Raw genomic sequence first — 16,240 nt, 5'->3', positions numbered from 1 at the left:
TTGAGAAAGTGATTAAAAAATGCGTTTGAGTCAAGAATAGCCACAATTGTTTTGAAACCAGAAAAGGTGGGAAGATTTTCCCAAAAGAGGTATCAAAACTTATCACAGGGACCGTCCTGGTGGTATAGTGATTAAGGTCGAAAGCTCCAGTTGCACAGCCCGGGGTTTGCAGGTCCAGATCCTGAGGGCAGACCTACACACCGCTCATCAAGCCACACTCTGGTGGCATCGCACATATAAAACAGAGGACAGACTGGTGCAGATGTTAGCTCAGGGACCATCTTTCTCAAGCAAAAAGGGGAAGATTTGCAACAAATGTTATCTCAGTTCCAATATTCCTCACTGAAAGAAAAAAACTTATCATAAAGCTGTTCTAATTATGAGAGTGTAGTTTTGACAGAAAGATAGACAAGAAGCTCAATGGAACAAAGACCTCATAAAGAGAACCACAAATTTATGGAAACTTGATACATGGCAAAGGTGGCCGCGCAGATCACTGATGCTGGGTGATTTACCATTGTGGAGGAAAAAAATAAGATCCTTACCTCTTATAATCCACAGAGACGCACACACACACAGCTGGAAAGTCTAGCTAGATGCAAGGTATAAATGGAAAGAGCAAAACTTGATCAAAAAGTAAAAACTTTTTTTCTGTAACAAAAACTCCCAAATGTTACCAACACTGCTTCTCTGGGGACTACATTAGAGGAACAAGAGGGACTGTCCACTATGTGTCCGAGGAAACAAAGATAAGAACGTTGATTGGAAAGTTGTCCTAGAAAACCCAGAGAGAGCAGACAATTACTGTGGGAAGTCCACGTGGGAACCCGGGAGCTCACTGAGGATCTGGTCATCTGCCCAGGGCCCGCCGCAGAGGAGGATTTAGGTATGAGTTAACAGATGCATGAGTAAGTATATGATTGAACGAGAGTTTAAATGCATGAGGGAACGTATGCTTTGATGGATGGACAGATGGATGGATGGACAGAAAGATGGACGGGCGGATGGATGGATGGATGGATGGATGAAGTGATAAAAGCCATCCTAATTTTTCCTTTCTTATCTACTTTGGCCATGAGAGATAAAAAGATAAACTTTGTTTTCCATATAAGAACCTATGAATCAGTTGACTCACCCTATGACTTGATGAAGTTTCATAGGCTCTAATCTTATGAGTCCAAGATACTGATATTTTACATAGGGAGGAACCTGGGTTTAAACAGGGTGGGTCACTTGCTCAAGGTCACGGGGGCAAAGCTAAGATAATGCTGGAGACAGTATGGTTTACAAAATTTGCTATTCTGGACCCAAACCCAAAGGCTACAAGAATTTATGATTCCTGGTTTCTTAAATTATGACCTGGCAAGATCATAATTTTTTCAACCAGATTTTCAACTGTGCAATAGAATGGATTCATAATGAGGAAAACTAGGGGGATTTTTAAATACTATAAATATTAATTATTTCAATAGAATTCATATGAACATGCATGGTGCAGTTCTAACACTTGAACCGAGGGCTGGGAGATCCAAATTCTGGTCCCTGCAGCAGACACCATAGACAACCGCAAGACCTTGTGCAAGCCACTTCCCCTCTGTTATCAAGACAATTAAGAAATTGTCTAAAGTCCCATCAGCTCTCGTGGTCTAGTTAAGACAGACTGCAGTTCCTAGTGTAGGGGAGAGAGAGTAACTCCTTATGTAGTGCGATGTGAAGGGCCTATCGGCATCTGACCCTAAAATACTTTCTCCATACTCCACCTGCCCAGGCCTACAAAATTCCATCAGTGATGCTGCTAATGGGTGGGACAGGCAGGGAAGACGTCATCCCCAGAAGGTGACTCTCTTTGCTCAGTCTTTCCTCCTCAGCACTTAGGCAAGGGTTCATACCTAGCAAAGCGCAGGACCCCGAGAAGGGGAAGCCAGGATGGCGAAGGCCTCGTAACTAGGGCGGTGCCCATGGAGAACAGGCCAGGTTACCAGGTGTCAGGGGCTCTAGAGGGCGACAAGCACTAATAAAAGGATGGAGAGGCTCAGATGTCCCATTCCAGCCACCAGTGAGTTCTCCTGGCTGTATGGTGTCCAGGGCAGCGTCATTGTGTCAGGAAGAGAGAGACTCCAGGCAGAGCTGATGCTAAATGCTTCCACGCTCTGAATGGCAGTGTTAGAGGCAGGGTGCACGTGTTATCTCATTTAATCCTCAAAAAACCGAATGCTGTAAAGACAGACAGCTACTAGGTATCAGAAAATGACAACAAAAGCCACTTAGAAGGAACCTACCAGTATCAGGCTCCAATTTTAATGAAGTTGTCAAAAACAACTTGCTTGAAACTAAATCTTGAAAAATATTTCAATTGTAAAAACAATTTTATCTAATTTATATTTCAATTAAATATGGAATATAATCACAAAATGCACCAAGGTTTGGGAATGTAGGGAAGTTGGTATAATTTTTCCCAAAAACTTATACTATGGTACCAACAATTCCTCCTTTCAAATTTCACAAACACAGCACAATCATTACAAGCTAATTATAAAAATTTATTTGAAATAATTTGAGTGTTCTCAGCATTTTCACAGGGGTTTTCTTTAATCCAAGTGTTCCTTTTGAAGTGCCCACAGAATCATTAGGATCATAGATTGTTTTCTTCTTCTTCCATCTTCAACCACTCAGAGACTCCACCTGTGATCCCAGCAACTCCCCAGCATAATTTGCATCAATTCTTGAAATAAACAATTTTGCTAGATCTCTGAGTCCACTTTGCAGGGGGTGTGGATTCCATTTGCACTGTGTGGTCTGACGTTGCAACACTTCCATCAAGGCAAGACCCACCTCCTAGAGCAGAGGTCTCTGGGCTCCACACCACCTGCCCCAGGTGCCTGATCTCGGGAGTGGTGCTGGGTGGTGCCACATCTCACCTCAAATTCCAAACAGTTCCCCGATGCTCTGCCTCAGGATTTCTCCATAACCTTAAAATGTCACCAGCCCATGCGGGCACATCCCAGCCTCCCTCCTTCATGGGACAATCCTGAGGAATTGTCTATGTGGTTCCTCAGAAAGTCCCCAGTGATGTTGAGCTCAGTCGTCCACAGGGGCATCCAGTTCAATAACTCATCCTTTCTTGGGCGTCCCGCCTTCCCTGTCTCACCCGCCCCATCCCTTCTCCCAGCCTCTCTGGATCATCTCCCAACAACCCACACCCAAGTCCTAGGTTCAGGTTCTGATTCAGAGGAACCCAAATACAGATGCCCACAAAGACGTTTCTGTGACTGGAGACCCAACTGAGATGCCTGCCGTGTAGACCAGGGTGGGGTTCTGCATGGGGGCTAATTTTATTAGTAATCAATTCACTTGTGAATATTTGTATTTTCTATGATTTTTGCTTCTCTACGCAACTGTCCCTACTCCAAGGGAATCATATCATAAATACTCAGAGAAGGAGGATCCCTGAATTATCATTTTCCTATTTCACGGTCAAAGGTACAAAGGCTGAGAGAACTTAAGTAAGCAGCAGGAGACTCCACAGCTGGTAAATGGCAGAGTCAGAAGCCTGAATTCATGTCAAAGTCTCTCAGTCGCCAGCTGTACAACCTCGGGCAGCCCTCCATCATGGAACCCCAGGTTCCTTCTGTAAACCACGAATGGGGGAAACAGCAGAGGCTAGCTGTGCACAGCAACTGAGTCAACCCACACGCCTGTGCTTCACTGACCGTGTGCTGGGCTCAGTAGAGACATTAACATGAGACATTAGCATATATTTATTGATGTAAAATAATGTGTTTACTTCCATGAAAATAGGCACAAAAAAATGAAGAGGAAAACATTCTGTACACAGCCCAACGTGGCACTGACCCGGCTGAGCAAAAAGAAAGTCCCTTCCATGGAGGTACTGAGCCAGACCAATGGTTTTCTGGAAAACCAGTGTCACCTGTTCTCCACATGGCAGAGGAGGAGGGACAGCACACCATCAGCCTGCAGCGGGACAAGCACACTGCTGGTCACACCGTAGAAGTCTCCACTAGGGTGGACGCTGGTCTGGGGCTTTGGTAGCTTGTGGTCATTTCTAAGCCAGGTGACAGGATTCTGACGTCTGGGGCTCTGGAGGATGTGTCCTTCAGTTGGATGCTTGTGCCCGGATCGGAGGTGCCTTGCAAGGTGTGAGAGTGGCTGCTCCTGCCTGCAAGGAGAGAACGCCCCATGAGAGGGCAACCAGGGGCCCAAACCCCAGTGGGAACAAATCCTCAGCATCTCTGTTGAGAAGCACCAGTGCCTCATCTTTCACAGGGTTTGAAGGTTACGTTCCGGCAGGAGTTCGATTCTGAAGCTGATATCAGAGTCCAGACAGCGAACTACAGGAACAGTTTATAAGCAGTTTGTAAGGGGCTGACTCCCACCCTACCTCCCGGCAAACACCCATATCCCAGGACACTGCTGTGGGCTCTGCCTGACTCACTAGGATCTCACAGAGCCCTAGGAAGGGGAGCTATTACCATCCCATTTCACAGATGAGGAAACTGAGGCCCAGACAGGCTCAGTAAATTGTCCAACGTGCACACTAGTCAGTGGCAGAGCCGGGGATCTTAGCCAGGCAGTCTGGCCCCAGGGTCTAGGTGTATGACCACTGCTCAGCTCTGCCCTCAGTTCCTGGAAAGAGACGAGCCCCTCAGTGATGACAGGCCGGGTCACATGGAAGCGAGCGGCACAGAGAAGAGGTCAGGTGCTCCGGCTTGCGGGGTCACACTCAGCCCAAGTCTGCATCCCCAGCCCCTCCACTGGGCTGAGCCTGAGCAACTCAACTCTCTATGCCTCAGTTTCCTCCTCTGCAAAATGGGGAAGAATCTTAATTCTCAGAATTAATGAATAAGTTAAGTGACCAGTGCAGAATATGAGGCACAGAGGAGTCACTCTACAAACGGAAACTTCATCATCATCATATACTCACAACAACCACCTGAGGAATTGCTACTAATCATATTTCTAATGTTAACAGAGAAAGAAAAGAATCAGAGAGGGTTAGTGACTCACCCAGGGGCCTCACAGCGAACGGAACCCACATTCCACCCCAGGACTTCTGATCCAAGTGAAGTGTCTGCCTTTTCCATCACAGCTGCCTCAACTTCTCCACAGTTGGCCCCATAATAACTAATTTTCAGTGGTTCATAATATCATAACTTAATATTTTCCGACTTTGAGCCCAGCCCTGACTGGGCACCATGGGGACTGCTCAGTCATCACAGAGCACCCACTGTGTGCCCCATTGTCCAGATGCCAAGCAGGGGTCAAGAAGGAATCCCAACAGGTCCCCATGAGGTGGGCAGAGCAGATGTCATTGCACAGATGAGGACACTGGGCTCAGAAAGGGCAGTGCTTTGCCTGAGGTCACAGATGACCGGTGACAGCTCTATCATGTGACACTGATCCATTTGACTCCAAAGTTTTGCCACGTCCATGCATAAAAGCCGGTATCTACTTTAAGGGTGTGAGAGCCTCATCATAGAGGAGAGGCGGAAACAGGACGAAATCCGTGGTCTGGGACTTGTAGAAAGCCCCTTACATTAAGCGACAATTGTGAGATCTGAAGGATGTGGACAGATATGCCGTTAAGAAAGATAGAAACATCAGAAACTGAGAATTTAAGGTTGAGATTTGAGAAGAGACATGCGATAACACTGAGGTTTGTATTCTCAGGCAGGATGGAAGAGAATAGCACAAAATAGCACATTGAATTTGTGAACACGCTGCGCTGCCTTTTAATCTCAGCTCTGAGACCTCTGATACCTGGGTCCCTCTGCTGCCTTTCCCAGCTGTCGTATGTCAGATAACACACGTGAGGATGCCTGGGACACAGTAAGGTCTAGAGGTGTCAGCAAGACATAGACAGAGGCACAGAGGTGGGAGTGCCTGAGGGGAGAGTGCTGAGGGAGGGTTTTATGGGCCAGATTGGGAGGTGTAGCTGCAAAGGTAGGTTAACACCCAACAGAAAGGGCCCTGTCTGCCAGGGAGGGAGATGGCCCTTCTCAGGTGCAGAGCACAGGGCGCCTGGAAGAGCTACATGGGGGAGGTGGAATCAAATTGATGTGCTCAGGGGCTTAGCCTTGCAACAGTGGGCCAGGAATACTCTGTGCAGGTGACGAGAAAAATGAGACACAGAGCAGAAAACTTGGAGTCAGTCTGGAAGAAATGACAGAACTTCTTCCCATCAGAAAGGACCAGTGTGGAGTTTTTCACTCAGATCTGCACATCCACTAGGATGAATGTTTTTCTTATTCCTGCTGGACAACAATGAAAAAGGGTAGGAGAAATTGAACAGGGAGTGGGATCATCTCCTGAGAATTCTTGCCCCAGGCAGGTGAAGGCCTGTTCTGTCAGGCAGAGAGGGAATGCAGGTCACAGCCCTGTTGTGAAGATGTGTTGTTTCGCCAGTCTGGCATCCCACCCACCCCTTCACTGGTAGTGGCATGGGCTATAAAACAGGCAGGCACAGGGGCTCACATTCCTGTGGGAGCTTTCCTTGCCGACTTCACATGGTTCTGGAGAGCTGTCAGTCCACACCCTGCTTACCCCTGGCTCACCCAAGCCAAGACAACCCTAATCCTCCCTTCTCTCCACCCTGCCCCTAATCTCCTCCCAGCCAGTCCTTCATTCTCCAGAGCTGATGCAGCTGGACCAAGAAAAGCAACACACTCTGCTGGGTCTGAACTACTAGAGAGCAGCTCCTCCTAGTGGATAAAGTCATCTGAGGACACCACAGATGAGATGGAGGGAGGAGAAGAAAGAGAATTAGGATGAGTAGTACAGGGAAGTCGGAGAAAAAGGAAGAAGAGGAGGAGAGAGAAGGAAAAAGGCAGAGAGAAAGAGAGAGAGAGAGCACTGAGTAGTAGAAAGGATGAGAACCCTGCACCTGCACCCACTCTATTTCCCAGCTGAGTCAAGAATTTGAGCCTCACTTTAAAATTGACATCCAGAAACTTCCAGCTGAACCATCCTCAATTAATGGTCTTTCTAGATGGGACTTTGGCACCAAGCAGTCTGTAGTCTCTGCCATTTCCTGCAGTCCAGTCTTAAGGCAGAGATCTTTCAACCAGAAGAGCGCATGGAATTGGAGAAGGGAAGTCCCTTCCTGGTGGAGGTGTGGAGGAGGAAAGGGAATTGGAATTTAGGGGAGAATAACAGAATTTTCTCAGCAGCACTGTCTGGAGGCAGGAGTGTGGTCTGGCCTTGTGACTGGGCAAGTCTCTCAGGCTTTCAGTTCCCTCATCCCTGGAACCAAGTGCTGGATGGGATTGGTTCAGACAAGGGCTGTGGAGCCAGGTAGATGAGGATTCTCGATTTTCCCACCCAAGAAAGTTGCTAGGGTCCTAGCCCTGATCCTTGAAGGAATCTAAAAATAAAACAAAGTTGCTGGATTCCCAGCCCTGATTCCAAAAGGGATCTGAAATGCAAAGAAAAACTCCTGAGTGATATCAGCATCACAGTGGAGTGAGTTGTCCACTTTCTCCCTCCTCTCTAAGCTACAACCTAGAGGATACCCATGGACCAGCAAAGGACTGCATGCCCAGCACACCAGAATGCCTGAGAGATCCATACATCAATCCATCTGAAGATGGGTGGACTGGACATCCAGGAGGTAGAAAGCTAGGGGAGCAGCCTCCTTCCCTGACGCTGGCAACGCCAATCCAAAACATGGATACACCTGGCAGTGGCAGTGGTGCCCTGGCCTGAGGTTTCAAAAAGCACACTGGCACCAGATCTAGAGGCTGCAGGAGCCACAGCAATACCGTGAACCTAGCCTCCACTTGGCACCCTGGACACCTGCCCTACCAGCAGAGGGGCTGCATACAAAACCCCACGTCACTGGCATCAACGGCAACACCTGTGAACCCAGTGTCCCTGGTAGCAGTGCTGCCTTGCACCCCCAGATAACCCAGGAGCAGCTGCACAGGTGGTGCATGTGGCAGTAATACTTGAGGCTGTGGAGAGCCTGTGGGGGAATGTGAGACCCAGGTGACTCCGGAAGTAGCAGAGGTGCTTGCAGCCAGTGACCATGGTGATGGTACCCACGACTGAAGTGACCTTGGAAGCAGCAAGGAACCAGCAACGTGGAGGCACAAACCAAACTAGGAGGGCACTGACGATGCCTCTAGCTGAGGCAGTGGAGGGCGGGAAGTGCCAGCTCTCAAATTAACCAGAAGCAGCTCAGAACCAAAGTAACCAAAGGCTTAAGCAAAGCAGAAAGATGTTTACTACCACAAATGCGCCAGCAGAGGAACAACTCATGAAGCAGCAGGAGGAACTACTGTGACACACCAGAACAGAAAGAAAACGACTTCTCTCCAGAACCAAACTTGAAGTCACGGGAGATTATGACCTAACTGACAGAGAATTCAAAGTAGCCATCATGAGGAAACTCAACGAGTTCCAAGAAAACCCAGGAAGATAGTTCGATGCACTCAAGAACAAAATTAATGAAAAGAAGGAGTACTTCACAAAAGAGATCGAACCTCTAAAAAAAAATAAAACAAAATTCTACAGATGAAGAAGACAATTAATGAGATAAAAAAATAAAGTAAAAGCATTGAAAACAGAGCAGACCATATGGAAGAAAGAGAACTAGTGAGCAGGAAGATAGAAATCTAGAGATGATTAAGCTGGAAGTGGAGGGGCTGTCCCCATGGCCAAGTGGTTGAGTTCGCATGCTCCGCTTTGAGGGCCCAGGGTTCACCGGTTCAGATCCTGGACACGGACTTACACATCACAGCCATGCTGTGGTGGCATGTCACATAGAAGAACTAGAATGACTTGCAAGTAGGATATGCAACTCTGTACTGGGGCTTGGGGAGAAAAAAAAAGAGGAAGAGTGACAACAGAAGTTAGCTCAGGGCCAATCTTCCTCACCAAAAAGCATAACTTAATAAAACAGGTGGAATTGGAGAGAGAACTAAGATTTTTAAAAAATGAAGAAATCTTGCAAAAAATATCTGACTCAATTAGGAAAAGCAATATAAGGATATTGGGCATCCCAGAAGGAGAAGAGAAGGAGAAAGGATCAGAGAGATTATGTAAAAAACTCATAGCTGAGGGGCTAACCCAGTGGCATACGGTTCAGTTCACATGCTAGGCTTCAGTGGCCAGGGGGTTGTGGGTTCACATCCCAGTTGTGGACCTACACAATGCTCATCAAGCCATGCTGTCACAGCATCCCACATACAAAATAGAAGAAGATTGGCATGGATATTGGCTCAGGGACAATATACCTCAAGCAAAAAGAAGAACATTGGCAACAGATGTTAGATCAGGATCAATCTTCCTCACCAAAAAAAAGAAAAAAAACCGAGTGAAGAAACTGTATATACAAGTACATGAAGCTAATAGAAATATTTATTATCTCAATACAAAAAAACCTCTAGGTGCCTTGTATTAAAACTGTCAAAAGCCAATTGCAGAGAAAGAATACCAAGAACAGGCAGAGAGAAAAAAATAATTTACAAAGCAACTCTCATAAGGCTGTCAGCGGACTTCTCAGAAGAAACCCTACAGTCTAGGAGAGAGTGGGATGATATATTTAAAATATTGAAAGACAAAAACTACCAGCCAAGAATACTCTATCCAGCAAAGCTATCCTTGAGATATGAAGGAGAAATACAGGCTTTCCCAGAAAAACAAAAGCTGAAGGAGCTCATCACCATAGACTTGACTTTGAAGAAATGTTGAAAGGAGCCCTCATACCTGAAACAAAAAGGCAAAGTTATACAAAGCTTTGAGCAAAAGCGGTACACTTATGGATCTTGGTCTTAGCACCATCCTTTTGAATATCATGTCTCATCAGGCAAGGGAAACAAAAGACAAACGGGACTACATCAAACTAAAAAGCTTCCTCACAGAAAAGGAAACTATCAACAAAACAAAAAGACAATCCACCAAGTGGAAGAAAATATTTGCAAATTATATATCCAATAAGGGATTAATATCCAAAATATATAAAACACTCATACAATTCAACAACAACAATAACAAAAATAACTCAGGCAAAAAATAGGCAGAGGATATGAACAGACATTTTTTCCAAAGAGGATATACAGATGGCCAACAGACACATGAAAGGATAGTCTACATCACTAAACTTTGGGGAAATGCAAATCAAAACTACAGTGAGATATCACCTCACACCCATGACAGAGGTTATTATTAAATAGACGAGAAATAACAAGTGTTGGAAAGGATGTGGAGAAAATGGAAGCCTCATGCACTGATGGTGTGAATGTAACTTGGTGCAGCCACTATGGAAAACAGAAAGGAAATTTCTCAAAAACTTAAAAAGAGAAATATCATAAGATTCAGCTATTCCACTTCTGGGTACTTATCCAAAAAACACAAAAACAGTAATGTGAAAAGATATATGCACCCTTATGTTCATTGCAGTGTTATTCACATATCCAAGACTTGGAAGCAACCTATTGGAAGCAACCTAAGTCCCCATCAATGGATGAATGGATAAGAAGTTGTGGCATATATATATACATATATATATACAGTGGAATATTACTCAGCCACAAAAAAGATGAAATTGTGCCATTTGCGACCACTTGGTTGCACCATGAGAGTATTATGCTAAACGTAATAAGTCAGATGGTGAAAGACAATTACGATATGATTTCACTCATATTTGGAAGGTAAACAAAATAAACAAACACATAGATAAGGAGAACAGATTGGTGGTTACTAGAGGGGAAAGGGGTGGAGGGAGGATGAAAGGGACAGAGCGGCACGTATGTATGGTGATGGATGGAACCTAGGCTCTTGGTGGTGAACACAATACAGTCTACACAGAAGTCGAAATGTAACGATGCATACCTGTAATTTATAGAGTGCTAGAAACCAATGTAGCCTCAATAAAATAAACTGTAAAAAAGCAAAAGGAAGGGGTATGTCAGCATTATGGCGGAGTGAACTTGCCCAGGACTCTCTCCCCTGCAATATACAACAAAAAGGAGCAACCATACTCCAACAGAAAATATCCTAACAACACAAAAACATTGGAGAGACACGCAGCCACACAACGGAGGGCAGAGAGTCTGGAGACCCTCTCAGAGGAGAATGGAACAGGGTAAGAGAGAACTTCGCTCCCTCCCCTAAAGACTGTGGTCACAGCGGCAGGACACTCCATGAGGGAAGGAGCAGGGGAGGGGTTGCGTGTCTGCGGGATCACCCAGGACTCCCTAGGGCCCTTGCAGCCTAGAGGGAAGCCCTCTAACGGGGCAAAATCTTTCATGCAGGGTGACCTCATCAAGCCAAGACCCCAGGAGACCAGGTAGCGAGAGCTGATCCAGAAACCCTCACTGCACGCAGGAGAAAGCACCCCTCCCCTGACCTGCACCATCTCTGCTGAAGGTGGAGGGCTCAGACTATGCCGCTCCAGACCCCCACCCACTGGTGATAGGCTGTAACTGCAAACAAATAATATCAGAATGAGGAAGAGCCAACCTTCCAACATCAGGCACTACATCAAGTCTCCAGACCAGAGGGAAAATGACAAGCACCCAGAACTCAGTCCTGGGGACACAGAAATGTGTAAGCTAAATGGCAATGACTTCAAAATAGCTGTCATCAAAAAGCTCAATGAGGTAAAAGAGAATATAGAGAAACAATTCAATGAGTTCAGGAACTACTTCACAAAAGAGATTAAAACTATAAAGAAGAATCAATCAGAAATGTTAGAGATGAAAGGCACAGTGGAAGAGAAAAAACAAAATACAGGTTTCCTGAACACTTGAGTGGACATCATAGAGGAGCTTATCACCACAATCTAAGACAGACATGTTGAAATGCTCCAGACAGAGGAGGAAAGAGAACTAAGACTGAAAAAAAATGAAGAAAGTCTCTGAGAAATATCCAACTCAATGAGGAAATGCAACATAAGAATTATAGGTATTCAAGAAGGTGAAGATAAGGAGAATGGAGCAGAAAGCTTGTTCAAAGAAATGGTAGCAGAGAACTTCCCAAATCTAGGGAATGAGAGGGAAATATGTTTGGAGGAAGCTTCTAGATCTCCTAGATTTGTCTATGTAAAAAGACCTATTGAAGGCATATAGTAGTAAAACTGGCAAAAAGAAAGAATACTCAGGGCAGCAAGGCAGAAGAAAATAACCTACAAAGGAACCCCTATCAGGCTTTCAGCAGATTTTTCTGGAGAAACCTTACAAGCTAGGAGAGAATGGAATAACATATTCATAACTTTCAAAGATAAAAATCTTCAGCCAAGAATACTCTATCCAACGAAAATATCCATCAGATATGAGGGAGAAATTAAATCTTTCCCAGACAAACAAAAGCTAAGGGACTTCATAACCATGAGACTCCCCCCCCCCCCCAACCAAGAAATCCTCAAGAAGGCCCTCATACCTGAAAAAAGAAAAAAGAGAGAAAGGGTCACAAAACACAGAGTAAGGAGATAATAGGTAGGCAGAATCAGAATAGGATAGCAAATACTCAAGTATAGCATTAGGCTAAAGGGAAAGAAAACACAAAAGACAAAGACAGTCTTGTCACTTTAACCACAAACTCACAACACAAGTTGGAATAAGATATGAGACAAACAACTTAGGAGGGGAGGAGGAAAGGGACTGAATCAGTTTAGACTAAGGAAATAAGAGGCCATCAGAAAATGGACTATGTTATCCACAAGATTCTGAATACAACCTTCAGGGTAGCCACTAAGCTAAAAAGCAGAACAGAGACACAAAAAATAAACAAGGAAAAAACTAAGAAGCACAGCATAAAAAAAATTCATAATTCAATGGGTAGACCCCAACACACAGGATGAGAAACAGAGGAAATGCAGGAAAACCAGAAAATGAGTGATATAATGACAGTAGTAAGCCCTCATATATCAATAATCACCCTCAATGTAACGGGATTGAATTCTCCAATAAAAAGACACAGAGTAGCAAGATGGATTAAAGAACAACATCCAACAATTTGTTGCCTCCAGGAAACACACCTCAGCTCCAATGACAAACACAGGCTCAGAGTGAGGGGATGGAAGATGATACTCCAAGCTAATGGCAAACAAAAGAAAGCAGGTGTCACAATACTTACATCAAAGTAGACTTCAAGATAAGGCAGGTAAAGAGAGACAAAGAGGGGCAATATATAATGATCAAAGAGACACTCCACCAACAAGAAATAACGCTTATAAATATCTATGCACCCAGCAGAGGAGCACCAAAGTTAGTACAGAAACTATTAACAAACCTGAAAGAAGATATTAAAAATAACACAATAATAGCAGGGGACCTCAACACCCAACTCACATCAATGGATAGATCATCCAGACAGAAAATCAACAAGGAAACAGTGGAATTAAATGAAAAGCTAAACCAGTTGGACTTTATAGACATATATAGAACACTCCATCCAAAAACAGCAGAATACACATTCTTCTCAAGCACGCAGGGAACAGTCTCAAGGACAGACCATATGTTGGGAAACAAGGCAAGCCTCTATAAATTTTAAAAAATTGAAATAAAAACAAGCATCTTTTTCTATCATAATGCTATATAGCTAGAAATTAATTACAAGAAAAAAGCTGAGAAAGGGGCAAAGATGTGGAGACTAAACAATATGCTATTGAACAAGCAATGGCTCATTGAAGAAATTAAAGGAGAAATAAAAAAATATCTGGAGACAAATAAAAATGATAACATACCATACCAACTCATATGGGATGCAGCAAAAGCTGTATTAAGAGGGAAATTCATCACAATACAGGCACGCCTTAACAAACAAGAAAAATCCCAAATAAGCAATCGCAAATTACACCTAACTGAATTAGAAAAAGAAAAACAAAGCCCAAAGTCAGCAGAAGGAGAGAAATAATAAAAATCAGAGCAGAAATAAAAGCCATTGAAACAGAAAAGCTAGTAGAAAGGATCAATGAAACAAAAAGCTGGTTCTTTGAGAAGATAAATAAAATTGACAAACCCCTAGCCAGACTTCACAAAGAAAAAAGAGAGAAAGCTCAAATAAACAAAACCAGAAATGAAAGAGGAGAAATAACAGCGGACTACACAGAAATACAATGGATTATAAGAGAATACTACGAAAAACTATATGCCAACAAAATGGAGAACCTAGAAGAAATGGATAAATTCTTAGACTCGTACAACCTCCAAAAGCTGAGTCAAGAAGAAACAGACAATCTGAACAGACCAATCACAAGGAAAGATTTTGAAACAGCAATCAAAAGCATCCCAAAGAATAAAACCCCAGGACCAGACGGCTTTCCTGGGGAATTCTACCAAACTTTCACAGACGATTCAACACCTATGCTTTTCAAGCTATTCCCAAAAATTAGACACAATGGAACACTTCCTGACACATTCTATGAGGCCAACATTGCTCTAATAGCAAAGCCTGACAAGGACAGCATGAAAAAGGAGAACTACAGGACAATATCGCTGATGAACATAGATGCAAAAATTCTCAACAAAATTTTGGCAACCCGAATTCAGCAATTCATCAAAAGGATCATGCATCACGATCAAGTGGGATTCACACCAGGGACACAGGGATGGTTCAAATATCCGCAAATCAATCAACATGATACACCACATCAACAAATTGAGGAGTAAAAACCACATGAACATCTCAATAGATGCAGAGAAAGCATTTGACAAGATCCAACACCATTTATGATAAAAACTCTGAACAAAATGGGGATAGAAGGAAAATTCCTCAACATAATAAAGGCCATATATGTATGACAAACTCACAGCCAACACCATACTCAATGGGCAAAAACTGAGTGCCATCCCCCTCAGAACAGGAATAAGACAAGGATACCTTCTATCACCACTCTTGCTCAACGTAGTTCTGGAGGTTTTGGCCAGAGCAATTAGGCAAGAGAAAGGAATAAAAGGAATCCAAATAAGGAGTGAAGTGAAACTCTCGCTCTTTGCAGATGACGATATTATATATAGAAAACCCAAAAATATCCATCGGAAAACTAATAGAAATAATTAACAACTACAGTAAAGTTGCAGGGCACAAATCAACTTACAAAGATCAGTTGCTTTTCTATACTCCAATAATCAACTTACATAAAGAGAACTCAGGAATACAATTCCATTTGCAATTGCAACTAAAAGAATAAAGTACCCAGGAATAAATTTAACCAAGGAGGTAAAGGACTTATACAATGAAAACTAAAACATTTCTGAGAGAAATTGATGATGACTTAAAGAGATGGAAAGAGGTTCCTTGCTCATGGATTCGAAGAATAAACATAGTGAAAATGTCCATACTACCCAAAGCAATCTACAGATTCAATGATATCTCAAAGAGAATCCCAATGACACTCTTCACGGAAATAGAGCAAAGAATACTAAAATTCATATGGGGCAATCAAAGACCCCAAATTGCTAAGGCAATCCTGAGAAAAAAGAACAAAGCTGGAGGTATCATAACCCCTGACTTCAAAATGTACTACAAAGCCATAGTGACCAAAATGGCATGGTACTGGTACAAAAACAGGCACACAGATCAATGGAACAGAACTGAAAGCCCAGAAATAAAACCACACATCTATGGACAGCTAATCTCTGGCAACGGTGCCAAGAACACAGAACGGAGAAAAGATAGTCTCTTCAATAAATGGTCTTGGGAAAACTGGAGAGCCACATGCAAAAGAATGAAGGTAGACCACTATCTCACGCCATACACAAAAATAAACTCAAAATGGATCAAAGACTTGAAGATACGTCCTGAAACTATAAAACTCCTGGAAGATAATATCGGTGGCACACTCTTTGACGTCGAACTAAAAAGGATCTTTTCAAATACCATGGCCTCTCAGAGAAGGGAAACAAAAGAAAAAATAAACAAGTGGGAGTTCATCAGACTAAAGAGCTTCTGCGAGGCAAAAGAAACTAGGATCAAAATGAAGAGATGACCCACCAATTGGGAGAAGATATTTGCAAATCATATATCTGACAAGGGGTTAATCTCCATAATATATAAGGAACTCACACAACGGAACAATAAGAAAGCAAACAACCCGATCAAATAGTGGGCAGAGGAGATGAACAGACATTTCTCCAAAGAAGATATACAGATGGCCAATAAACACATGAAAAGATGTTCAACATCACTAATCATCAGGGAAATGCAAATCAAAGCTACACGAAGATACCACCTTACACCTGTTAAAATGGCTATAATCACTAAGACTAAAAATAGGAAA

General features: G+C 43.5%; 1 protein-coding gene across 4 annotated transcripts in view; it reads right to left on the bottom strand.

Moving 5' to 3' along the window:
* Window positions 1-3,740: 3,740 nt before the first annotated feature.
* Window positions 3,741-16,240, bottom strand: part of LOC103545469 (signal-regulatory protein beta-1-like) — a 44,867-nt gene continuing 32,367 nt past the window's right edge. For all 4 annotated transcript variants that reach the window (XM_070588984.1, XM_070588983.1, XM_070588988.1 and 1 more), the window contains one exon: window positions 3,741-4,177. In XM_070588984.1, coding sequence (XP_070445085.1) covers window positions 4,115-4,177 — 63 coding nt within the window. In that variant the 3' untranslated portion in view covers window positions 3,741-4,114. The remainder of the gene's footprint in view (window positions 4,178-16,240) is intronic.

Source organism: Equus przewalskii, chromosome 21 (assembly GCF_037783145.1).
Source record: "Equus przewalskii isolate Varuska chromosome 21, EquPr2, whole genome shotgun sequence".
NCBI lineage: Eukaryota > Metazoa > Chordata > Mammalia > Perissodactyla > Equidae > Equus > Equus przewalskii.
The sequence above is the reverse complement of the archived record's forward strand: the minus strand, read 5'-3'. Positions and strand labels throughout refer to the sequence as shown.